This window comes from Balaenoptera musculus, chromosome 9, assembly GCF_009873245.2.
Source record: "Balaenoptera musculus isolate JJ_BM4_2016_0621 chromosome 9, mBalMus1.pri.v3, whole genome shotgun sequence".
NCBI classification, from domain to species: domain Eukaryota; kingdom Metazoa; phylum Chordata; class Mammalia; order Artiodactyla; family Balaenopteridae; genus Balaenoptera; species Balaenoptera musculus.
The window spans coordinates 92993335-93019406 of record NC_045793.1 but is presented as its reverse complement, the minus strand read 5'-3'; the positions used below and the strand labels follow the sequence as shown (position 1 = coordinate 93019406).

Sequence of the window (26072 nt, the reverse complement as noted above, 5' to 3'; positions counted from 1 at the left end):
TCATGGTCATAAATTGCACCAAGGTTTGGGATGCAGGCATTTCGTGATCATTTTGTCCAATGGTGCTAGGAATGCTCATTCCTAGGTCAAGCCAGGATTTCATTGATAGGCCAATCAAAGTGCTATTACTGCAATAGACCCTATTAATGGTAGCCAAAAGTCTCTAGATCACCTGTCTTACTAGTCTGTTATGGTCCAGGGAATGATTCCCTCTTGTGACTTCTTCCCATACCTAGAGTTACACTATCACAATCATTGATCTCATAAAAAACTATATATTTGTTCAATCCTTTCAAGTCTCCCAGTCACCGTTAGTTTTATCGGCGGCTCAGTCACACATCTGGTAATGCAACAATCTTGTAAAAAAGGCAGAATGAAGTGATATAGCTGGTAGCATTAATAGGGTTAACCAAATATTCAAGCCAAGAGCTTCTAACACCAAACCAGTTTTTTAAGGGGTCATCAAGCCTGGGGAGTGGATCACTTAAGGAAGAAATCTGATTTTTTACGTGGGCTCTTCAATGTGTTATCTTAGAGGATTCATCTGGTGTGAAAAAGCAGCATTCAGTTTGAATTATGGCATTGGTGCCTCCCGAGATGCCGTAAGGGTATTGAAAACCATTCGATTTTGTAATACCACTTTTCTCATCATAGAGAAAGAGTTCAGTAGGTTAATAGCCTGATTGCTGTCATTTATGGCCTGCTGAGTGAATTTTGTTAACGTTTCCATATGGCCACTTACCAACTCTGATCCTCCTGCAGGTGCAAAGATGGCTGCTAAGAGGTCACACCACCGAATTACAGATCACTTGAGCCATACAGATCACTTGGCTTATACCAATGGTAAATTTTCTGGGGCCATATCTAAATTGGCCTCCAAGTGACCTTGAGTCCACAGGAGTCCCAGGGTACATCTTCCTATGCATCCTGGAAGAAGCCAAGGCCATTAATTGGTTCCTCAAATCCATTGAGTTCTCTTAGGGGCAACCCAGTATATCTCCAGTCCTCTGAGCCATTCTGTCGTACATTGCTATCTCTAAGGGTAATGATATATTGACATTGTTCATAAGGCACCCAGCCCAATTACCTAGTGTTCTTAGGCTGATTATCCTTAGTATGGTTTAATTGTTCCCAACATAAGGGAACTTTTCAACTTAAATGACCATAGCTTGGTGTTAACCATATAAATCCATCCCATAATTGTGGGAGGTTTCCTCCTAATAAAATGGGAAGGTTACGGTTTTTTTTTTTTTCCCCCCTGCATCATGCAGTATATGGGATCTTAGTTCCCCAACCAGGGATGGAACCCATGCCCCCTGCAGTGGAAGCACAGAGTCTTAACCACTGGGCCACCAGGGAAGTCCCAAGTTTTTGATTGAGAGTCAGATCTTTGTTCTGGTTGAGCTTGAGTAGCCGTTCAAGAATATTCATATTTATGGTCAGTGTCAAAGCAGATATTATTGATCAGCCAAGTGAGGGCATCCCATCTCGTAATATCAATAGTGCCCTGAACAGAGCTATAACTTCTTTCTTTTAAAATAAATTTTCCGAGGGCCATCCAATCAAAGCCTTGGAGAGGAGAAATCCACCAAGGTTAACGTAAGTACTGCAGGTGGGTAATCAACCACAAGCCCAAGAGTTGGATTGATTTCTAAAATCTCATAGCTCGCTCTCATGATAGAAGAACATTTGATTCTATGCAAAACTCCAATAAATTAAGAAAACACGGGTCAGGTTTGGCATTTGGAACAATTGTCTAGTTCTGATGTCTTCTTCTCATCCTGGTTCAGGTGTACTCTCTCCTCCATTTGAGCATCATTTTAAGGTGATTTTGAGTTAAGCAGTCCTCTCTATAAACTAGTCTGGTGCAGGGGGCATTTGCAAGTGGAAAATATGAATCCAAGAGTCAATTCCCTTTAGTTTTGCTACACATGAGCTAACATATCCATGTTAGGGGCCTTTCCATCTAGGCTGGAGTGAGTCTTTCAATGTGCTCTCCTTGCACGCAGGTCACTGCAAGAGAGCTAAGCGCAGAAACAAACTCTTATATTTATGGTCAACTGTTGTTTACAAACGTGCTAAGTCAATTCATTGGGGAAAATGTGGCCTTTTCAACAAATGTTTCTGTGACAACTGTGGATAGTCAAATCAAAATTTATTTCCTTACCTCCAAACACAAAAATTAATTCTAAATGGCCAAGAGAGGGTGCTAGAAGTTAGTGAAAGTAACTTAATGGAATCAAAATAATGTACTTTTTAAGCAGGAAGCACAAAACTGAACACAAGTAGGAAGTATAACAATATCACATTATATATCAAATGCAACATCCCAAAGAGGACAGAAATTAATTGCTGAATCACAAACAGCCCAGCGGGTTACTTAGGGCACAGGCTCTGGAGACTGGCTAACTTGGTTCAAATTCTTGCCGTGTCTTTATTCCCTAGGCAAGCTTAAGTAAGTTACTTAACCTCCCTACGCCTCTGTTTCATCTGTAAAATGGTCACAAAACTATAGACAGAGACAGACACCCATTTAGAGGTCATGAGAAAATTCTAATATTTCATGATAAACTGTTTCCCATATTGCTGCCAAGCAACACCGGTAGCTGAAATTGAAATGTAAACATAGCCTGGATGCTGTAACCTTCTCCCCAAGGCAGCAATGTTTTGACAAGTCTCCTAACATGACCATAATAATTCTGATCTCTTCATATGTGACAGGTACAATTGTCAGGAGAAGCCAAAGAAGTGAATTTATATTTGTGAGCTTGGACTCATTCTTCTATTGTAGCCAGCAGACCAGAAGCCCAGGCTTACATCCCACAGGCCTGTGGAGCCCAGCAAAGATGATGAGATAGAAAGGGAGAGATGGAGGAGAGAGGTTAAGTGGAAAAGGGAGAGGAAGCTATTTCGAGACACTGATAGCAATAGAAATTAGCGTTAGGAAGTCAGGGAAAGAGGGATGAAGGGCAGAGTGGGAATGAGAGGAAAAGAGAGAATGACTGAGACAGTGGCATAGAGAGATAAGAAGAGTTGGTGAGGAGAGAAATATACACAGAGAAGTATAGATCTCTGTAATGAGAAGGAGAGAGAGATAATAAAAGAGATAAATAAAAAGACATAAAGAGAAACAGAGGGATAAGGCGATGGAAATAGAGAGAGAAGAAGGAAGATTAATATCGAGAAAAAAGGAGTAGAGAGAGATTTTCATATAAATATAGTGAGATGGAGAAAGAGAGAGGGGTAGACACCAGAGACAGAGATGGAGAGACAGAGAAATATACAGTAAGAGAGAAGTGGAGATAAAGGGAGAGAAAGAATGACAGAGCTCTAGAGACAGAGGAATATATGTGGCCACATAGAGTGTGATATACACATAGATATAGATATACAGAAATAGAGGTAATATTGTGTGTGTGTGTGTGTGTGTGAGAGAGAGGAGAGGGAGAAAGAAAATTAGAGATATGCATATTTATATACATATTGTTGCAAACTGTATATTTATATATTGTTACATGTTTATTTAGTATATGAATATATTTTATATAATAAATGAATAATATGTATTTCTTTTCTCCTTATGTGTTGATATATTATCTTTCTACCTATCTATATCCATCTATCTATCTATCTTTCTATTGCATAATAAAGCTGTATAACAAACATCCCAAATGCATAGTGGCTTAAAACAATAATCAAGAATTCTCAAAAGCCCATGGGTCAGCTAAGCTGTTCTGCTGATCTGGGCCAGATTTAGCTGTTGACCAGCCAGGCCCCAGCCAACCCATCAGCTGACCAATATGTGACCTTATCATGGTGGTCTGGGCTGGGATGAATCAGCTCTGTTCCAGGTGGGACTTCATCCTGCAGCTGACTAGCTGGGACTTGTTCTCATGACAGTGATGGGGACCCAAGAGAGCCACCAGTAGCGCATGAGTCCTCTTGGGGTTGTCAACTGGAAAACCAACCAACAAACAAACAAAGAAACAAAGTAATAGCTGGGGGTTGAGTTCATTCCCTGTCTTACTGAGGACTATAAACCAGGAGACAGACTCTCAGATAGTTCTGAGAAACTGTTCCAAAGGTAAGGAGGAACCCTCCTACACTGTTGGTGGGAATGTAAATTGGTACAGCCACTATGGAGAACAGTACGGAGGTTCGTCAAAAAGTTAAAAATGGAAGTACCACATGATGCAGCAATTCCACTTTGAGTGTTTATCCAAAGAAAATGAAAACACTAATTCAAAAAGATATCTGCACCCCTATGTTCATTGTTTATAATAGCCAAGACATAGAAACAACCTAAGTGCCCATCAACAGATGAATAGATAAAGTAGCTGTGGTATATATATACATATATAATTATTATTATGTGGCCCCTAATTATGTAATGGATTAAGACAATTCTCCTGACTGCTTTACATCTCTGTTTCTTGACTGGCTGTCTATCTCTCTCTCCCATTCTGTATCTCTACTTTCCCACTGCACCAGTCTTTATATCCTTCTGTCTCTCCATCTCTTCGTCCACAGATCTTCTCCCTTTCCTATTGCTACCCACCCACCCCCTCTCTCTTTCTTTCCAGCAATGACTCCTTCCCTTTCTCTAGTTCTCTTTATCTCTCCTCTGTTTTACTAGTTCTTTCCTCATCTCTATTTCTGACTGTTTCTATCTCTCTACTTGCCTGTCTCTACCACCTGTCTTTCCTTGTCTATTTCTCTATATCCCTCTTACCTATTTTACTTTCTATGTCTATCTCTACTTCTCTCCATTTCCTCCCATGGTCATCATAACTACTTTAAATTCTCTGTTATTCCAACAACTGTGATATTGTTGTTATTGTGATATTGTGTTATTCCAACAACTGTGATATTGTTGTTATTGTGATATCACAATATTGTGATGTTGAATTGTTGTTATTCCAACAACTCCCTTTTCTCCACACCCTCACCAACATTTGTTGTTTGTGTTCTTTTAGATGGTAGCCATTCTGACGGTGTGAGATGATATCTCATTGTTGTTTTGATCTGCATTTCCTGAATTTCAGATAAACAAAAAATATTTTTTTTTTTTTTAGTTTATGGACTTTCCAAATATTGCAAGGCTCCTTGCATTTTTTTTTTTTTGGTGACATCTGGAAAGCCTATATGAGGCAGATTTTTACTTGAGGATGAAGATAAATCCTCTATCAAATTGATTTATAACGCAGGCACACACACAAACACACATCCGTTTACTTTTAAGGAGAGTCAAATGTAGACCCACATAACTGATCTTAATTTCTTATAATAAAGTAGGTTCACTTCTTATTGGATTTGCTGGTTGTTGTCTTCAAAGTTTGCTTACAGGTGTAAAAGGAAAGGTAGTTTAGGGAAAGAATATAAAGAAGTTTCATCACCAGACAGGACCATGGCAGCAGCATTAACATGGAAACTGTGAACTGCAGGGAACTTAGCCCAATTTAGGACGGCTCACTCTACTAGGCAACAGACAAGCTTTATCCGAATTTCTCCTCCCTCTCCCCCATCTGATCCATTTGCTTGCATTTCTGAGCTCTCAGCGCTCAGGCTTCTTTTCTCCTGGGGGTGGAGACTGCTCCCAGCCTGCCAGAGCGGGGCCCTCGAGAAAAGGGTTGGTGCAGAGAGGCAGGGCTCCTCCCCAGGGTTCCACCAGCACCCACCCACCCCTAGGATCAGCGTGGTGGTCTTTAAGAGAGAACCTCACTGACTTCCCTGCCTGTCACATCTGCTCGGAACCCCAGTCTAGCTCACTGCCCCAGGCATGCTGCGGGTCCCAGGGCTACTTCTTGTTTTCCTGGCTCCTGGTAAGTATGGTGTCTGGTTGCTCGTGGGATTTTTCTGTATTTTTTGGCCGTGGTGGGGTGGTGGGGGGGGGAGGAATTACTATTTCCTCTTCCTCATTATTTTTTGTTGCTTTTCCCATTGCAGTCACTCAGGTATCTTCCAACTTGAAAGGGGACAAGCTTTCAGTCACTAGTAAGATAGGGGAGACTGCTTCGCTCACTTGTGAGCTTACACAAGATGCCAGCTATATCCACTGGTACAAACACCAGAAGGGGACTGCCCCCCAACGTCTTCTCTACTACGACGTCTACTACTCAAAGAGTGTGTTCGATTCAGGAATCAATGAAGCAAAATACAGTGTTTATAAAGTCACAGGGAGGAGCTATACATTTGCAATCCTAAATCTGGAAGACAGTGATTCCGGGATGTACTACTGCGCTGTCTGGGAGAAGCACGTTGGTTCAGACTTCCTGTGCACTGCACTGGAAATTTGGCTTATGGGTGCCAAGAGCAGCCCTGGTACCAACCCCTGCTTCACTTCCTGCCCCCAATTCTCTTTACTCTGAGCAAAGAGAAATCCTAGGCTCAATGCCCATTCCCCAACCTTTATATCCCACTGCCACCTCCTCCTTCCCCCAAAACAGCCACAGTTTTTCCTAAAAACAGGCCTCCACCTCCAGGCCATAGGCAAGCAGTCTGGCAGGCAGCTCTCCTAGGAGCTGGTGGAGTCCGTATAATTTTCTCTTTAGGACAGACAGGTCACCTAGGATTGATTTGTTAGGGGAAACATTTAGGAGAACAAACTGGAGAGGCTAGGTAATACTGAATCATTTATCCAATCATCATCCAGAGAAAATGGTTGGGAATGGAGCGTCTTCATTATTCAGGAATATGAAGAATGAGAAATGATGGAATGAAAACTTGGACTTCCTGAACCTCAAGCTGGTATCCAATTTCTCTTTAGGACAAACTGATATTTTTCTCACATAACCAACAAGGGCATGGTTGACGGAGTGAAAGTGTAGGCAAAAAGTGACTGTTTTAGGTAAGTCAACCATTGTATTCTACTTACACCTTTTTTTGAAGTTCAGCCCACAGCCAGAACTGTTCTGTCTTAAACAAGTAAGTAAAGCCAGAGCATCTTTCCACCCCCTTCTTTGACATGGCCAAGTGCCAAACTGGAATGAGACTTATCAGATTATCATTTTCTCAATAATTAAAATTAAAGAACACTTCAGGTGAACAATCAGACAATGACAAGTATATATTTCAATTGAAAAGTCCTATAGGAAAGGGTTGTGGCTTTCTTACTGGGCTAGGTTTAAGGATGTAAAATTCAAACTGAAATACAGAAATGCCAGATTCATATATATATGTATGGTCTCTTGTATATTGGATTCTCCAATATACCCCCAATTACCGACTAATGCATCACTGTTTTTCATTGCCACTTTGTGATAACTACCAAGCTACCAAAAGCTCAGAGTCTGAGCTTTTGGAACAGTATCTCTCAGACTGTGGTCCATGAACCACCTGCATCAGAAACACCTGGGCCGGAATAAAAGTGCATGTTCTGTGTGGCACTCAACACAGTGAATCTTGGAATGAATCCTGAAAATGTGCGTTTTTTGATAAACTCCACTGTTGATTCTTCTTCAAATTGATTTATAAGAACTGCTGCCCTAGCAGTAACGGATAAAGTGACATGCCTCCCTCTGAAACGGGCCAGTTCCCAGCCTGACGCAGGAAGGCAGTCTAGAACGGTGCTCATGGGCTTGCTCCCAACCCAGAAGCCCCTCCTGTCTTATTGTACCCTGGGTGCTGCCACTCTCCCAGGTCATCACATGTCTCCATGAGAACCCCAAAACACAAGTCAAAGCTTCAAGTCCTTCTCACTTCTGTGACTGCGGGGAGGAAGGAATTAGATGGTAAAAGAACCAACTTTAACTTGCCATGCTATATCAGCAACCACACGTTTTAACTATTTGCAGCTTTAAGAAAGCCTGAAGCATCAATATATTTTCATTTATACTTTTCCAATGGTGCTAAAACTTTGTTCTGCCCATTTGTTTCTTTGGTCCGATTTGATTTGAATTTTTGTGTATGGGCGTAAGGTAGCAATCTTAACGTGGAGACCCAATTTCTCCCCCAATTACAGACTAATGCATCACTGTTTTTCATTGCCACTTTGTGATAACTACCTTTCCATATGCTCACAGAGCCCTTGATGTTCTCACCCTTCTTTTCCACTCTCTGTGTCTGCTTATACAGGCCAGTTTCTCTCAAGGCCAGCTAGAGGTGGAGTCACTGTACATGACAAGAAACACAAACACATATAGGATAAACAGTATGCTACTAGACAACCCGTGCATGACTGAAAAAAATCAGAGGAAATCAAAAATACTTGAAGACAATGAAAATGGGAAATCACCATAAAAAATCTGTGGTATACAGCCAAAGCAGTTCTAAGAGGGCAGTTTATAGTGATACAAGCCTATGTCAGGAGACAAGAAAAACCTCAGATAAACAGCCTAAACTTTCACCTAAAAGAACTGGAAAAAAGAACAAACAAACTCAAAGGTAAGTAGAAGGAAAGAAATAATAAAAATCAGAGCAGAAATAAATAAAATAGAGACTAAAAACACGATAGAAAAGATCAATGACACTAAGAGCTGGTTATCTGAAAAAACAAACAAATTGGAAAACGTTTAGCCAAACTCATCAAGAAAAAAAGAGAGAGAACTCGAAGATATAAAATTAGACATGAAATAGGAGAAGTTACAACTGACACCACAAAAATACAAATGGTAATTAGACATTACTACAAATAATTATATGCCAAGAAAATAGACAACTTGGAGAAATGGATAAATTCCTAGAAATGTAAAATCTCTCAACTGAATCAGAAGGAAATAGCAAATATGAATAGACTATCAGAAATGAAACTGTATCAGTAAGGAAAAACCTCCCCCAAAACAAAAGTCTAGGACCAGACAGCTTCTCAGATGAATTCAACTTAATATTTTTAAGTTAACATCCATCCGTCTCAAAATGTTCCAAAAAATCAAAGAGGAAGGAACACTTCCCACCACATCATCAAAAAGGCTACAAACAATAAATGCTGGAGAGGATGTGGAGAAAAGGGAACCCTCTGACACTGTTGGTGGGAATGTATATTGGTGCAGCCACTATGGAGAACAGTATGGAGGTTCCTTAAAAAACTAAAACTAGAGCTACTATATGATCCATCAATTCCACTTCTGAGTGTTTATCAGAAGAAAATGAAAACACTAAGTTGATAAAGTATCTGCACCCCATGTTCATTGTATCATTATTTACAACAGTCAAGATGTAGAAACAACCTAAGTGTCCATCAACAGATGAATAGATCAAGTATCTGTGGTATATATATACAACGGAATATTACTCAACCATAAAAATGAATGAAATATTGCCATTTGCCGAACATGGATGGCCCTAGAGATTATCATACTGAGTGAAGTAAGTCAGACAGAGAAAGACAACTATTATATGATGTCACTTACATGTGGAATCTAAAAAATAATACAAAGGAATTTATTTACGAAAGAGAAACATCCTCACAGACCTAGAAAACAAACTTATGGTTACCAAAGAGGAAAGTAGGGGGAGGGATAAATTGGGAGTATAGGATTAACAGATACACACCACTAAATATAAAATAAACAACAGGGATTTCTGTACGGCACAGGGAACTATACTCAATATCTATAACGGAAAAGAATCTGAATATAGTTATATATATATATATAGTTATATATATATAGTTTTATATATATATATATAACTGAGCCACTTTGCTGTACACCTGAAACTAATACGATATTTTAAATCAACTATACTTCAATTTTTAAAAAGTCTTTTTCCTCATTTTCAACCTCCTTAATGGTAATTTGATTTATCGCATGTGAATTCCTTAGAAGCTCTGTTAATATTTATTCACCAGCCCTTCCGTCCATCCCCACTGTCACTACCATAACCTGGGTCCTCAGATGCCTCTCGGTGGCTCATGGGGATTGTCTCTGAAACATGTCTGCTTCACTGGGACTGGCCCTCTGACCAACCCACCTTTCTGCTCTTTATCTTCCTAAAGCACAGATCTGATCATGTCACTTTTCTCCCTAAAACCTTCAGTAAGTTCTCATCATTTAATTTTTAAAAAACTATTTATTGGAAAATGTTGTAAAAAGTGAAAGGTCTCCAAATTTCTCCTTCTTAAAAATTATTAAGTAAAGCTGTCTCCTACCCTCTTCCCGTTCCAAGTTTCTCTACCCAAGGACCCAGTTAGTCTCCTACTTGTTCTTTCTAGCTCACATCTCTAGATGTCTTTTTAATATAAATCTAATTTATGTGGTATTTGATAAAGAGCTATTTTCGTTCTCCTAACAGATATAATCAATAGTTCAAAGCTAGTTTTAAAATAATCTATCATTTCCCTACAATTTAACATGCTTTATCCTATTTTTACATTAACATATGCTTGGAGCATTTTCTGGAGGATTTGTGTTTCATTTATGTTTCAATATTCTTACTACATAACTAGCTCAGCCCCAATCCTTACAACATACAACAACAAAAATGTTATCTTAACTCTGATTGAAATTACAGTCAATTTATATACATGATTTTAGGAAGGATTAGCACATTTATGATACTAAGTTTTTCTTTCATGAATATGATATGTCCCTCCACTTATGCAGGTTTTTTTAAGCCAGTTGGTAAAATCCTATACTGTTTTCTTTATACAGTCTTGTATTATCTTGTAAATTTAATCAAAGATTTTATAACTCTTTACTTACTCTCTTACATTTTACTACTTAAATCCTTCACGGATCTTGAAATACAGACAACTCCTAAAGCTTCTGACAATTCTGCTCATGGTCTTGGAATAAGGAAAAACAGAGGACAAGATATCAGAAAGGAGCTGAGTAGGTATCATTCATGTCTACAATAGGTGCAAATGGTATATGACAGCCCCAAGTACTGATAACTTAGAATTCTCAATTTTTAAAAAACCCCTTTCTAAATAGGATTTTCATCCACCTCTTGTCTTCCCCCATTGTGTTGGGGTTTCTGAGCTGCTGTGAATGAACAGTTGCCCACCGTGGCCTCCTCTTACTTTCATTCTCAGGACAGAGGCAATGATTGCTCACGGGACTTAGACCAGGACCAGGTGGATCTGGAGTGGACATGGGGATACTCAGGGCCTGTCCTGTCTGGGTCCTGGCAGATGGGCAGCTCATCTGTATTCAGAGGAGCACTCAGCTGCTTCTGGCAATTTCTTTTTCCCCTGATCTAAGATGAGTGGTTTAAGATTACAGAAAAGCCTCCAAGAGACTTCTTTCAAAGTATCAGAGAAATGGATATTGTTTTCAAGTTTTAGTTTAAATAAGGAATCTATTATTTCAAAGGAGATAGAATTCTACACATTTCTTCCTTTATCCTAGAAAAAATAATGTAATCCAAGGACTTATTTTCTCATCTTGCATTGCCATGGTAAAAAATCCTGCTGCCCAATGAATGGAGAACTTTTTTCGCATTTCTCAAGTACACTTGGGACGGCGTATTTGTATTTTCAGTTACTGAAGAGTTTCCTCCTTTCAGAAGTACATTCTTAAATCGCTAAAGGAGCAGCCCTGGTGTTTGTGAGAACAGACGGGCCTTTCCTTCCATGCAAACTCTGAGCAGTTTCAACAGAGCTGAACACCTGGAAATAAAAAAAGTCTTGATTCTTTGAAAACTCTTCCTGGAAATTTAGAAAAGCAGGTGGTTAACTAGTTGGTGCCAATGATGTGTTCTTTTCCTGCTTTTATACTTTCATCTTTCATCAGTGTTTTCAATGATTACTCCTCCTTGGAAAGCAGATCTTTGGATCCATTTACCTGAGGAAAACTTATAAAACATCAGATGCCATGAAACCTATATTCAAGGACTTCCAAAAGAACTCAGAAGATCAAATTGCCAGTACAAAATTTTTAAACTGCTAGTCACTTCATGAAGGCAGGAGAAGGCTGAGACTATTGTAGGAGGTTTAACCACTCAGGCTGGAAGAAGGTATTTGGAGAAGGAACGAAGCTCATGGTAGCTCCCCGTGGTAAGTAATTTTCTTCTATTTTTATGTGAGTCATGAAAGACTGACAGATGCTTTTTCTTTTTTATTTTACTTTATTTTTTGGCCACACCTTGGGGCATGTGGGACCTTAGTTCCCCAACCAGGGATCGAACCCAGGCCCATGGCAGTGAAAGCGCTGAGTCTTAATTGCTGGACCACCAGGGAATTCCCTACAGATGCTTTTTAGAAAACACAGTTTAGGATCCCCCTTATCTGACTGCCACATTCTTGGCCTCAGCATATGAACAGCAATTTTGCAGCTACTGGTCACTGTATATGGAAACTAAACTTCTTTGTAAATGGTGTATTCTCTTCCCTGCTTGTAAGCAGTTGAAATTTGTCTTCTAGAAAATACACACACACACACACACACGCCAAAATAGACTCAGGCTACATATTAAAATATTCTGAGGACCCTGTCTGTTTTATTGTTTCATTTATGTTTCAATATTCTTACACCGTTGTCCTGTTCTTTATTACATTAGTATAAGTTATCGGTTCAAGTTCCTTTTTTTTTTGTAGACGGCATATTACCTGAGAAACACTTTTCTTAATTATCTCTTCTGTAGAGTTTGAGATAAAACACAGTGTTCCTTTCTCTCAATAGCCTGCAAAACCAATATTATTGCTTTTCATCTCATCCCTAACAGCAGTGCAAAAAAATTTTTATAGTAAATGACTATAGAACATTGATAAATCTCACTTCTTATTACTCTAGCTTCTTAGAGGTAGGCTGAGATCATCTGAAACTTAAGCTATCCCATCTCTTGTGAAATTGCCTGGATATGGACCAGTTTGTGAGCTCAATGAGCCATTTCAGCTCCAAAGTCCATGAAAAGTGTCTACATCCTCATTTGCTCTTTCATTCTCTCAGCAAATATTTATTGAATTCAGTTTCTGTGCTGGATGCTGGAGATAAAAGTGTGAACAAGACACAGATAGAACAAGTCTCAACACTCAAACAGCTTCTATTCTAGTGGGAAAGCCTTCTAGATTCTGGCTTGATTGGGCCCCGTGTTCTATGGCCCGTGGCTGCAGAGAGGCAGGACGTCTTGCATTGACGAGCTTGTTTCCTTTCTTAATCATGTAATAGTTATTACTTATAAAACCCATACCTTTTGTTTGGTGGAGGAATTTGATGAAATGGCCCCAAATCATCCCATTAAAGAGAATTTGAATATTAGTTAACATCAGCTGATATTTACTGAGGGCCAGGCACCATGATAAGTAGTTTCAGTGCCTTATCTTTTCCTCAAAGGAATCCTTTTATTCCCATTTCATAGATAAGGAAACTAAGGTTTACAGAAGTTCAGTTACTTGCCTAAAGTCACATGACTAGTTACTGTGGCAAAGTTTGGGATCCCATAGAGACTTGCCTATTCCAGAAGTACATGGTCTGGCCCATTATGTGATATTAGAAACATAAAGTCATGTTTTTATATCCTGAATAGTTACTCTTCTGTAGCCTGACCTGGATTCTTTAATTAATTACTTTATTGGTAATAGCTCATACTTTGTATTGCTACTCATACGTGAAAGCAATGCTTTTGCTTTTAATCATGGCACTGAAATAACCTCTCTTTTCCCCCAAAAGATCATGTAAGTCATATTGAATAGGCATTTATTAAATATTCAGAATATGTGTCAGTTCTATCTCAAAACAAAAGAAGTGAATAAAAAAAGAAATAAGAAAGCAGGAAAAAAATGTAGTGGAATACATAGTTTTTATTAACTGATAAAATAGCACACCAAATTTTCAAATATGATATGTTTTTCCAACCATAAAATTATAAAAGAACTTCAATGCAGGAGTCTTTAGGAGGAAAGTGAGGTAAAAAGGGACATTACCTTCAACATTCATTTTATAAAATGGAAGAAATGGTCTTTAAACAAATTCATCTATACTCCCAGTGCATCAATGCTATGGGCACCAACATTTAATGTCATTCACAGATGGCGACCCTCAGCACATAAGGTCAGGCAGGCAATGTTTTAGTGATTCAATGTGACAATAGGAGGATTTGAGGACCAGGCATCCTCATTTGGACCAGGCCATTTCTCTAGTCATTCTGTCTTAAGGCCCACTGCCCAGAGTTGCAAGCTGAACTTTGGATATAAGCTGGATAGAAGTCAGTTTGAGGCTGAAATTTCTGGTAAAATCTTGGGATGCCAATAGATTGTGCTTTTGATTGGGAAAAAAGCCATTTGTTTTGGACAACCCAAGTGAAGAAGTTCTGTATACTGACTGCATCCATTAGGCTTTAGCCAATGTTCCCTTTGATTTTCTTAACCCTGGAAATGAAGCAAATAAGATGAAACAAATGACTGCCTATTAACTGGGTGTATGAAAATCTGTGATGACAGCTTTGAGAATTCCAGACATATCAGAGCACAGAGGAATGCAAACAAGTCATCAGTTGCCACAGATCTAACTGTAAACCTCAAATGGTGAATTCCTATCATGGTAGGCAAGGTTTGGTCCCATGATATTAAAATGTCATGTTGAAAAAAAAAAAATGTCATGTTGGACCACATGATTATCACAAATAAAAATGCTAATAATAATGCTAATGATAATATAGTAATATTCGTAATCTCTTATCTCCATATAATTTTTATTCAAATCACTTTTCAGATCTTGTTTCATTTTGGTCTCACCGCAGCACTGATAAGGATCTTCAATTGACTTAACACTAACATCATTGTTTTCAAATAAATAAAGCACCTAAGGCTTTAGTTTACTTGATTTGCTCAACTACAGAACTTGTTAGGAGCAAAATGAACCGGGACCAGAAACCTGGTCTCTTGAATTCCAAGCCATCATAGTTCTACTAGAATTTGAAGAAATCAGAGAAGCTAAATTAGTCTAAGGTTTTTGATACTGGTTGAATCACTGTGGAATAATTATATAAAAATCTTCAATGTTGGAACAAAACTTGTTGTCACAGGTAGGTACCAGAGAATGCAATTTTCTTCAAGGTAATAGAGGGAAGGCAAGAAACAATTAAATGGGAATGATAGTTACAAAAAATGAGAATGTGGATGGGGATTAGATGTAGAAATTTAGGAGAGATTTTAAAACAAATCCATATAGTAAAAGACAGCATAGACAACATTGTGCAAATATTGTAATAGGATTTGTCTTGTGTACATGTGGACTTCTATAAACGGCTTGTGTATAATGTGCATAGTCATGATGACTGTGTTTGGCCGAAGGCTGAAGTCTGTTATTCCAGGTAAGTTTTGTGAATTGACAGGTTTCCTTTTCTGAGGCTGAAGGGGTGTTTTCAAAGAACCTGGGCTTTGGAGTCAGGCTGACCTGGAGCTTCCGATCCACCACTAACTACTTGTGTGAACGTGGAGGTGATTCTCTGGCCTCGGTCTCCCAATCCCTAAAATGGGATAACAGTATATATCCAGCAGGGGTTGTATGAGAATTGAATGAGGTAGTGTGAATAAGGTACTTAGCACATTGTCTAACACATCCTAGGTGCTGGGTAGGTGCATCTACACTCTATTCAAATGTAAAGGGAAAATTGCCTCCGAAAGGAAAAGTTGTTTGCAGCTAAAACTATTGACTGAACTGAAATTCTTCAGAGGATGCATCTGCACTTCCAACTCCTCAAATGGAAAATTATCTTACTGTCCACTCATACACACACAAAATTGAATTGGGAGGTATTTGTATCTCTTTAGCAGACTTTTGCCTACTTGGCAAGAAAAATGAGATTCAAATGTGTTTATTTTTTTATATTGATATATCTTATTGTCCTATGTGCTTTAAATCTTAATCCTTTAACTTAATTGATATCATTTCTAAAAACAACATTTATTGGCTCTAAAATATATAGCCAATAAGCTTGGGCTTCATGCTCATATTTATCAGAAAAATAGTTTGAATTTATAAAGAAAATGATCAAGAAGTAAAGTCAATTAAATATAGGTAGAAATGTCATGAATTTGAAAATCTTATTTAAATATGAAATAGTTCTAATTATTTAATTTATAAAAGAAAAATGAGAAGGAAAAAAGAGAGAACACGTAAATCACTATCAACAAAGTATATGGTTGGCGAAATACACAGTGTCTTGCTAATATAATGAATAAAATACTACTTGCATGAAAAGCAAGATGTATAAAATTAAAATAAGCACATTATGACCCAACTATATTTACAGCATGAGTCAAAAATCAACACTGTTTCATTACAGATTTAGTAGAAAAATCAGGAACTTTGTTGCACAGGCAGAAATTCTCAAGAATTTTTTTCTTTTCTTTTCAAATGAGAAGTGCAATTTTTCTTTTCTTAAGATATTACCCAGTGAGTAATAAAACTAACTCCAATAAGAGAATATTAATTATTTGCTTTTCAATTGGAAACCAAATTGGAAAGGGTTCTAACATTTATCATTTCAACTATTTGATTAGTCATAAAGTTTACATTCCAGCATTCAAGTGATATGCCTTTGTACACATATGATGTTCTGTTATATATTTTGACATTTTGCCCGTTAGAAACTTGGGAACCATAACTTTTAACATTGTTCTAATTATATATACACTTTATTCAGCAGGTGAAAAAAGAGAAGATAGTGGTGCTCTAAAGCAGTTCAGCAGCCTTATAGGGCAGAGTCAAATTATGGGGGAGATGCTGAGAGTCAAAATATTGTGTATTATTACTCAAGCTAAAACCTCAGAGGAAATTCCAAAATAAAATGTGTTTCTGGTGAAAATTTTCCGAATTGAGACAAAATTCTAAGTGCATTACTTGATAAGTTTAGTATAAGAGCATTTCTGAAAATAATACATTTTTAAAATGTAAGTATAGTTGATTGACAATGTTGTGTTAGTTTCAGGTGTACAGCAAAGTGATTCAGTTATATATATATATATCTGTTTGTGTGTGTATTCTTTTTCAGGTTCTTTTCCATTATAGGTTATTACAAGATATTGAATATAGTTCTCTGTGCTATACAGTAGGTCCTTGTTGTTTATCTATTTTATTTATAGTAGTGTGTATCTGTTAATCCCAAAATAACACATTTTTAATAGAAGTTTTGGAAATATTGCTATTTTGCTTCTACATTCAAGACATTATAAATAATGTACTGCTCTACTCAAAAATCTGGAGTGGTTCAGATGTAAAATTGAGAGGTTATAAAAAATTAGAAATAAAGAGAATTCCATCACTTCAGAATTGGGCATGGGATCCATGTTTGGAGCAAAAAGTTCAACTTCATAGATTGTCAAGTACACATGGATGCTGATTCCCATTTTTAAAAGTAGCTGTATATATATTTTTAAAAATGATAAATTTTCTCTTGGTATTTATTTTTGTGGGAAATAAAATAAATATGGTGCATTCCAGAATCAGTTCAGTGAAGAATGAGATTCCACAGAGTTGCAAAACATGAGAATGTGTTATTTGGTCAAAGAGAGCATAAGTTACAAAACACAGGATGGGAAAGGGAAGTAGTTTAGAACCCACCAAATATTCTCACCGTTAGAGAAACCATCAGAGTTACCTGGTCTCCTCTTCCACCCCCATTCCCACCACCCATCCATCCACTTTAAAACAGGCTCCACTATGATAGAGCAAAAGAGCTTTTAAAAAATAAATGTGTTCATGAATGTTGAAAGCCTTGATATGGTACACTTAAAAGCCAAACCCCATCTTTGCATATGGAGAAAAATTGAAGGCCAAGGTGTAATCCAGCTCTGCTACTTAATAGCAATGACTTTGGGCAAGTTACATTAAGTCTTGAACTTCTCTTCCCATTGAAAATAAGAACAATAATAAGCACCTAACAACTTGGATGAAAGTTGGATGAAAGGCCATGGTGAGCACTAGCTCAGTGGTAGCCTTTCTTCCTTTTACTGCTTGCTAGGTTTTTCCAAACCACACAATGTTCGTGTTTCTCTAATAATTCTTTTTCATTACTATTTCATTTGCCTCCACAGACAGAAACCTTGCTGCAGACATTTCCCCCAAGCCCACTATTTTTCTTCCTTCAATTGCTGAAATCAACCACCATAAGACTGGAACATATCTTAGTCTTCTGGAGAAATTCTTCCCTGATGTTATTAATGTTTATTGGAAAGAAAAGAATAGCAACAGAGTTCTGCCATCCCAGCAGGGAAATACCATGAAGACCGCTGACATGTACATGCAGTTCAGCTGGCTGACCGTGGCTGAAAACTCAGTAGATAAAGAACACATATGTGTTGTCATACACGAGAAAAATAGAGGAGGAGCAGAACAAGAGATTCTTTTTCCTTCAGTAAATGAAGGTATGTGACTGTAAATGTAAATATAACCTCCCAGAACACTGTTTTTCAAATAAAATACCCCACCTTTTCTGTTAAGCATTAATGAAAAACAACTATAATTTTTTATAAAATATTTCATTTAATGGTAGCATAAATGTCCTGCTATCCCCCCATAGAATTAAAATGGGATAGGCTTTGAAACATAAAAAAGAGAAAAAATTTTCACTTAACTTTTCTCAGGCTCAGTTTCATCTTCCAAAATATTAAGGTCATAATGATGCTTCTTAGAGTTGTTGTACGGATGAAATGAAACAACATACGTGAAAGCATCTAGCAACTTAGCACACAGCAAATGAGCAAAAGCAAACTCCACTGTAGATGATCTTGGTTGATCAGGAAATAAGAACAATTATACAGATTTCAGGAATGCTCTGCTCAGCAAGCAAAGTCACTCTCACTTCAATCCTGCTTTACTCAAGGTACAGTCCCAAAACAATGAGTTATTAAATGACAAAATGGTGTTTGTAAGAGGAAGCAAGATTGCAGCTCAACAAAAAAGTAGAATAATTTGACCACTGCGCTTTTGTTATGGTCTTGGGTTTTGACGTTTGTATTTTACATATCACTGTGAGGTAAAATTTTGTAATTAAAGATTGGGTGAGGCTAAAGTGTACAGACATAATCCCATTCTACATAATGAATATATTTCTTGCCATTGGTAAATGTCTCTCAAGAAACTTTTATTGCAGCCCTAGCACGTGCCGGGCCTGGAGGGATATGTGGATGAACACACTCTGGTGAATTACTGTCCCAGGAGGATGCACTACAGTAAAGAGAATATACTCACTTCCTAATCACTCAGGGCCACTCGTGATTTAGGCATGATGTCCCAAAGGAGTCCCTTTGATGCAGATGCTGTATATATCCATGCAGAGGGCTGGATGTGTCTTCATAACTCACTGGACTCGGGACTTAAAGTCCTGAGTATTCACCTAACAGACCAAAGGCCCCAGAGTGCCCATTGGAAGGAATCATTTTGTGCTTTTCCCTGTGGTTAGGAAGCCCTTTTTAAGCAGTGGGAAACAAGCACATAAAATGTGCAGAGACTTTTGCTGTGTAGCAGTCCGAATTTCTGAAGCAAGTCTTTATCTTTTCTGATTCTTAGTTTGTCCAATGATCAAATCAGGTTTGAACACTTACCTTGGCCTTTTCCTGGGGCTGCAAGGAAGAGCAAATGAAATAACATCAGAGAAAACGCTTGTTTTCCAAAGCATGACATGGAGGTATTTATTCTTATATTCATCCTATCTATTTATATCCTTTCCTAAAACTAATTAAAAGTAAGATTACAAAAACAGCCCTAAATTTTAATTTCTACTCTAAGAAATAGAGAGGAAGCAAATTTGCTAAGTGCAGTTTAATGTAACCACGGCCCTGAGTGTCCTATTAGGTTTTTTTTGTGTGTGTGTATTTTTTTTTTAACATCTTTATTGGAGTATAATTGCTTTACAATGGTGTGTTAGTTTCTACTTTATAACAAAGTGAATCAGCTATACATATACATATATCCCCATATCTCCTCCCTCTTGCGTCTCCCTCCCACCCTCCCTATCCCACCCCTCTAGGTGGTCACAAAGCACCGAGCTGATCTCCCTGTGCTATGCGGCTGCTTCCCACTACCTATTGGTTTCACATTTGGTAGTGTATATATGTCCATGCCACTCTCTCACTTCATCCCAGTTTACCCTTCCCCCTCCCCGTGTCCTCAAGTCCATCCTCTATGTCTGCGTCTTTATTCCTGTCCTGCCCCTAGGTTCATCAGACCATTTCTTTTTTTTAGATTCCATATATGTGTGTTAGCGTACGGTATTTGTTTTTCTCTTTCTGACTTACTTCACTCTGTATGACAGACTCTAGGTCCATCCACCTCACTACAAATAACTCAATTTCGTTTCTTTTTATGGCTGAGTAATATTCCATTGTATATATGTGCCACATCTTCTTTATCCATTCCTCTGTCGATGGACACTTAGGTTGATTCCACGTCCTGGCTATTGTAAATACAGCTGCAGTGAACATTGTGCTACATGACTCTTTTTGAATTATGGTTTTCTCAGGGTATATGCCCAGTAGTGGGATTGCTGGATCATATGGTAATTCTATTTTTAGTTTTTTAAGGAACCTCCATACTGTTCTGCATAGTGGCTGTATCAATTTACATTCCCACCAACAGTGCAAGAGGGTTCCCTTTTCTCCACACCCTCTCCAGCATTTATTGTTTGTAGATTTTTTGATGATGGCCATTCTGACTGGTGTGAGGTGATACCTCATGGTACTTTTGATTTGCATTTCTCTTCCTATTAGGTTTTGCTTCTTCTAGTGATCAGGAAAAAATAAGTATAGTAAGTTTCACTGTGACGATTACCATATTGGAGAGAAGTTCCAGTTCATAATGTGTTTCACCTGACACAATTTCTGAAACAAATGCCTTCCAGGGGGTTCTAAAGGCAATAAAGCTAACGAGGGCATTTCTGTTAATGTCATTGTACAGCAAATTGCTAATGCTGTTTCTTGGAAGTTTTTTGGATTTTGATAAAAGCTAAGAATATAACATGGAAGCACGAATGAAATGATTTTGAAGAGAAACAAAGCTCATCTGATCCTAGTTTTTGAGAAAGAGAACTTAAACACATAGAGTTTATTATAAAAATTGTTTCTACTTCAGTCAATGCATGGTAATAAGAGGTTTATCTTTTAGTGAATAAAGTCACTGTAAGGAAAAGAAAGAGACTTTTAATACACATTAAAGTCAGTCCTTGAGGATGTTTTAACATCTAAACATGACTGTACTAATATTTTCATTCTTGGGATTTACTCCAAAGCCTTTATACCTCAAACCAATTTTTTAGAGCATATTGAAAAAAGATCTCATTGAGGGCATAAAATGGTATACCAGAACCAAATCCATACGGACAAGAACACATCAGGAGAAAAAGGATAATCCAAAACAACCATTGTGTCTTTGTTTCCCTCCATCCAACAGTCTGTTATCGTTTAAAAAAATTTTTGTACTTGTATGATGTCTTTTTTTTTTTTTTACATTATTCATGAATAAAACTCTCACCTCAGGTTTTATAGAGTCAGAGAACTATAAATGTGATTTGGCCTATTTTTATAACCCTGGAAAGGATTGCACTGAAATACTGAGCTCCTGCAATAAAAAGGTCATTGATAAGAATAATTAATATATCTGGAAGAGAAGATGTTTTTAGTGTCCACAGTGATGAAATTATGTTGTTTTTCTATAGACTTATTTCTCTCTCTTTCTATGGAGTATTTTTGCAAAGTACTTTCCACGTGCTCTGTCTCATTTAATCCCCCAGGATGATCCTTTGAATGCTGACTCTGTCATCACTGGTATCATTGGTATGACTCTCCGCCAGTTACTTACCCCCTAATTCTTATTTCCTCTTTTGTAACATGGAATCCTGCAAAATACAACTCACTTCAATGTCACTGGAGGATTAAAGAAGATAATGCATGTGAAGTACTTAAGCGAGTGCCTGACTCGGTTATAGTCACCCACTAGCTATTAGCCTTATTGTTTTAATTATGCCCATAAACACCACAACTGCAGAAAATCACGTGCATGAGTTGGGGATACTGGGAAACGCGTAATTTGGAAAGGTGTGGCTGCTTTCCTTTGCTTAGATGGGAAATTTGCCTGAGCCAGTCTCCTTCAAATGTGGGATTCTCTTTTGGATTCTAGGATTGGATGAATTTGATTTGGTAGCAACTCTTCATGTCGGCAGTGTGTGCTGAAGATGTAGAGCAGCCGCTTTTTCTGATGATTTGTCTTTGCAACAAGTATTTCTTGAACACCTACTTTGTAGCAGGCACTGTGCTAGGAGCTATGAATACAGAAGGAAAATAAGATGGCCTTGGGTGTTACCCTCCAGTCACGATAAAAAGAAAAATCTACCCTTCATGAACTTCAACATTTTCATGTGTAGAAAACCATATGTGGATTAAATCTATGAATTACATAGAATCAGACTATTTTTGGAATTGTAGGGCTCACATTTTTAATGACTATCTGTCAACAGATTATATATATATATACATATAAATGTTACAATCCACATGTGTAAACACACACACACACACTGTCAAATAATGGGCATGAATAATTGACTAATACTTGTTCTCATTTCTTGTAGTTGTCACCTCAGCTGTCCCTTCTACTGAGTCTCCAAATGATTGTTTGAATGATGAAAGCAGTAAGTTTTTGCACACGTCTGCCTTTATGTCATGCTTCAGTCTTTTTTTCTCCCTGATCTATTTACCTTTTGAACTTCTCTGGCTTAAAGTAGAAAAGACCAATTATCTGGAATTGTGGGGCTCATCATTGTCATTGTTTTAATGACTATCTCTACTGTCTCTCTGTCAGTAAATTACATATATATATACATACATATACACACAGTGAAATAATGGGCATGGACAATGGATTAATACTTGCTTCCGTTTCTTCTAGAAGTCACTGGTACTGATTCTACAAAAGCTTGTCTGAAAGATAAAAGTGGTAAGTTTTTGCCTATGTTTGCCTTTACGACATCCTACAGAATTTTTTTCCTCCTGATCAAACTACCTTTTGAACTTCCCTATCTAATGGTAGGAAAAACCAATTATTCCTGGAATTGTGGGGTTCACATTTTTAATCAGTATCTCTCCTGTCTCTGTCAGCAGATTTTATATTATATATACATATATATTAACACACATACATATACACGTATGTGTCACTGTCCAATAAGAGGTATGAACAATTGACTAACACTTGCTCTCCTTTCTTCTAGAAGTCACTGTTACTAATTCTACTAAAGCTTGTCTGAAAGATGAAAACAGTAAGTTTTGTATATATTTGCCTTTATGTCATGCTACAGCACTTTTTCCCACTGGATAAACTTAACTGTTGAACTTTCTTGGTTTAAGGTAGAAAGCCAGAATATCTGGATATTACAGAATGGACTGCATAATATTTTAAGTAAATCCATCATTCCCTAAGAGTCATCTTAACACATTAAATGCTGGTTGTGTTGTGAGATGACTCTAAGTTAGAGAACGCAGTGATAGGCTCCGAATTATTTCAGCAGTGGGCTTCACTCAGTTGTGTAGTTTTGTTTGTAGTGACTGAAGAAATGTGATATCAAGTTGCTTCTAGACTTTTTTTTAAGTTTTAGCCCTTGCAGGTAACTAATACATGAACTGACACTTACTGAGAGCTTCATATACACAAGGTGTTGTGCTGTGTCTTGCCTGCATATTCTGTTTCCTCCTTATAATACTCCTAGGAGGTGATGCAATATTTTCCCCTCACTTTACAGATGAGGGCAATGAGCTACAATTAATTAAGTCCCTTGTACGAAGCCACACAGCTCTATCTGGGGAGTCAACCCAGCCCATCTGAATCATCGGTTCATGCACTTACTCAGTTCTCTGTCCCTCCTCTAAGATATAAATATAGAGCAAGAATCCCAAAGCCAAAGCCTTGAGACAGGATGGCCCCATGGGCAGGGGTGTAAGTGCCTGGGCTTCTATCACAGACTGGACTTTAACCCCAGTTCTTTAATTATTAGTTGCATGAATATGGATAAATTACTTACATTTCTGAGCAATATTGTCCTCATCTGCCAATAGGGAACAATTACACCCTCCTCAGTTACTGCAGACATAAGGTCACATACGTGGAATATCTCCCATAGGGTATCCATTTAGCTGGCACAGAATCAGTACTAGTTGGTGGCCCTTTCTCCCTACATGAAGGTTCTAAGTGAATTTAGAAGCACTGGCTCTGGCCCTGATGGTCCTTCTTCCGTTCCCCGTACCAGGGGGCCTAGAACTCAGCTAACACCTGACCTGACTGAAGGCAGTGAGTTATGAGCACATCACCTCCTGAGATCCCTTTCCACACCAAGTGCTGGTGATTCTGGAGTTCTGGCTCTATGAAATAAAGTGTGGAAAAGGGAAATTTCCTCAGGAACGGACTCAGCCTTGTGGTTCATTCAGTAGCCAAGTCAGGCCCATGATCATTGTTGTAATTGTTTTTATTTTATTGGACTATAATTTCTTTACAATGTTGTGTTAGTTTCTGCTGTACTACAAAGTGAATCAGCTATATGTGTGTGTGTATATATATATATATATATATATATATATATATATATATATATATATATATATATTGCCTCCCTTTTGGGCCTCCCTCCCATCCCCCCCATCCTGCCCATCTAGGTCATCACAGAGCTTTTTGATATCATATATTTCTTGCAAAACTTCAAAGGAGAGTAAGTGCAATTATCCTATAACATCACAGCCACGATGTTAGACATTCAGGAAAGGCAAGTGAGTGAGTCATGATCTCCTAAAGTTTCAGGGATTTTGGATTCCCCACTTTCTTCTATTTTGTACAATGTTCTCTTTACTAAAACCCCCCACCCACCCACTGTGAACACAACCAGATTTCCCTGATTTGTATCCTTCGTCGGAATCTCATTGCATGCACCATGTGTAACGGCTCAGATGTTTCCAAATCAGCAATTCAACTTGATATTTATGCCTCACCTTGATGTCTGGAGATGCAGGATTACAGAGCAGCTAAGAATGTGTTCTTCAAAGTCATGATGCTGGGATTGAAATGTGGTTTCTGGTACTTCCTAAATGGATGGCATCAAGCAAATTATTTCTCTCTGTCCTCACTTTATTTGTAAAATGGGCTTGAAATTAATCATCTCGAATAGGCTATTTTAAAACTTAAATAAGATTAGAATTTTGCATGCAAAGCTCTCAGAATACGGGTTTGACATTTGGTTAGTGGTTGATGACTATTACCTGTTATTATTACTCAGAGATGTGGTGGAGACAAAAAAAATGCTAAATGCTCTTTATCACACATATTGTTTCCCATTGGACTTGTTCATTAAAAACATAACCTTACTTTTTAATATTTTGGAAACTTCTGGTGAATGGGAGGTTTAGCTGAGGTTGTTGATCGACTTGAATTGCAAGCTGGATTCTGAGCTGTCCTAGTGGTGGTGGTCATGGAGGTTGTACATGTTTTCTTTGGGGTTTGGTGGTGCAGGGGTACTGCTTCCTAGTAGGTCATCAGAAATAATTAATTGTGGCCGCCCCTTCCATGAATATGTCCTAGCCTCTCAAAGGAACAGCTGAAACTAACCAAGATGACTTCTCCTAGATTCCCTGCAGCTGCAGCTCATGAACACCAGTGCCTACTACACCTACCTCCTTCTCCTCCTCAAGAGCTCGGTCTACTTTGTCATCGTCGCCTGCTGTGTGTGTAGGAGAACAGCCGTCTGTGGCCATGGGAAGAGCTCGTGACAGAGGGGACCACAAAGGGGTCACCTTTCCTTCATCATCTCTTGTCTCTGAAAGTGTCTGCTGAGGATCTAGCTGGGCTTCCTTTCTGGGTTTGGGTTATGTCAGTTCACATGCGTATTCTTCTGTGTGCCATTATTGTGTAAGGGCTTTTCAAAGCACTGGGCAAGCAGACAGTTTGACTCCGTGACAGGGAATTCTGCCATCACTCGGGGGCAGGGCCCAGGGCTGGCCCAGGGGAGCCTCTCCCACCACTGTCCCCACAACCGCACCAGCTCCTCCTGCCCCCGAGTCCTCGTGCCTCCTGAGGGCGCACAGCGGGCAGCTCCCCTCTCCACCCAGACCACGGCCCCCACCCTCCCTGCCACCCACCCTGGGGCCGCCAGCGTTGCCACTTGAATCCTGTCCTTGGATTTTCATAAGAGACACAAAAAATAAAAAAGAAATCAAAAGT

General features: G+C 38.4%; 1 gene segment (V, D, J or C); it reads left to right on the top strand.

Moving 5' to 3' along the window:
• The first annotated feature begins 5738 nt into the window (after positions 1–5738).
• On the top strand, positions 5739–25902 carry LOC118900779. The segment is given in 8 exon segments: positions 5739–5822; positions 5947–6257; positions 11893–11935; positions 17915–18244; positions 22444–22503; positions 22761–22808; positions 23083–23130; positions 25479–25902. Coding segments are annotated over 8 exon segments (1026 nt in total).
• The last annotated feature ends 170 nt before the right edge of the window (positions 25903–26072 follow it).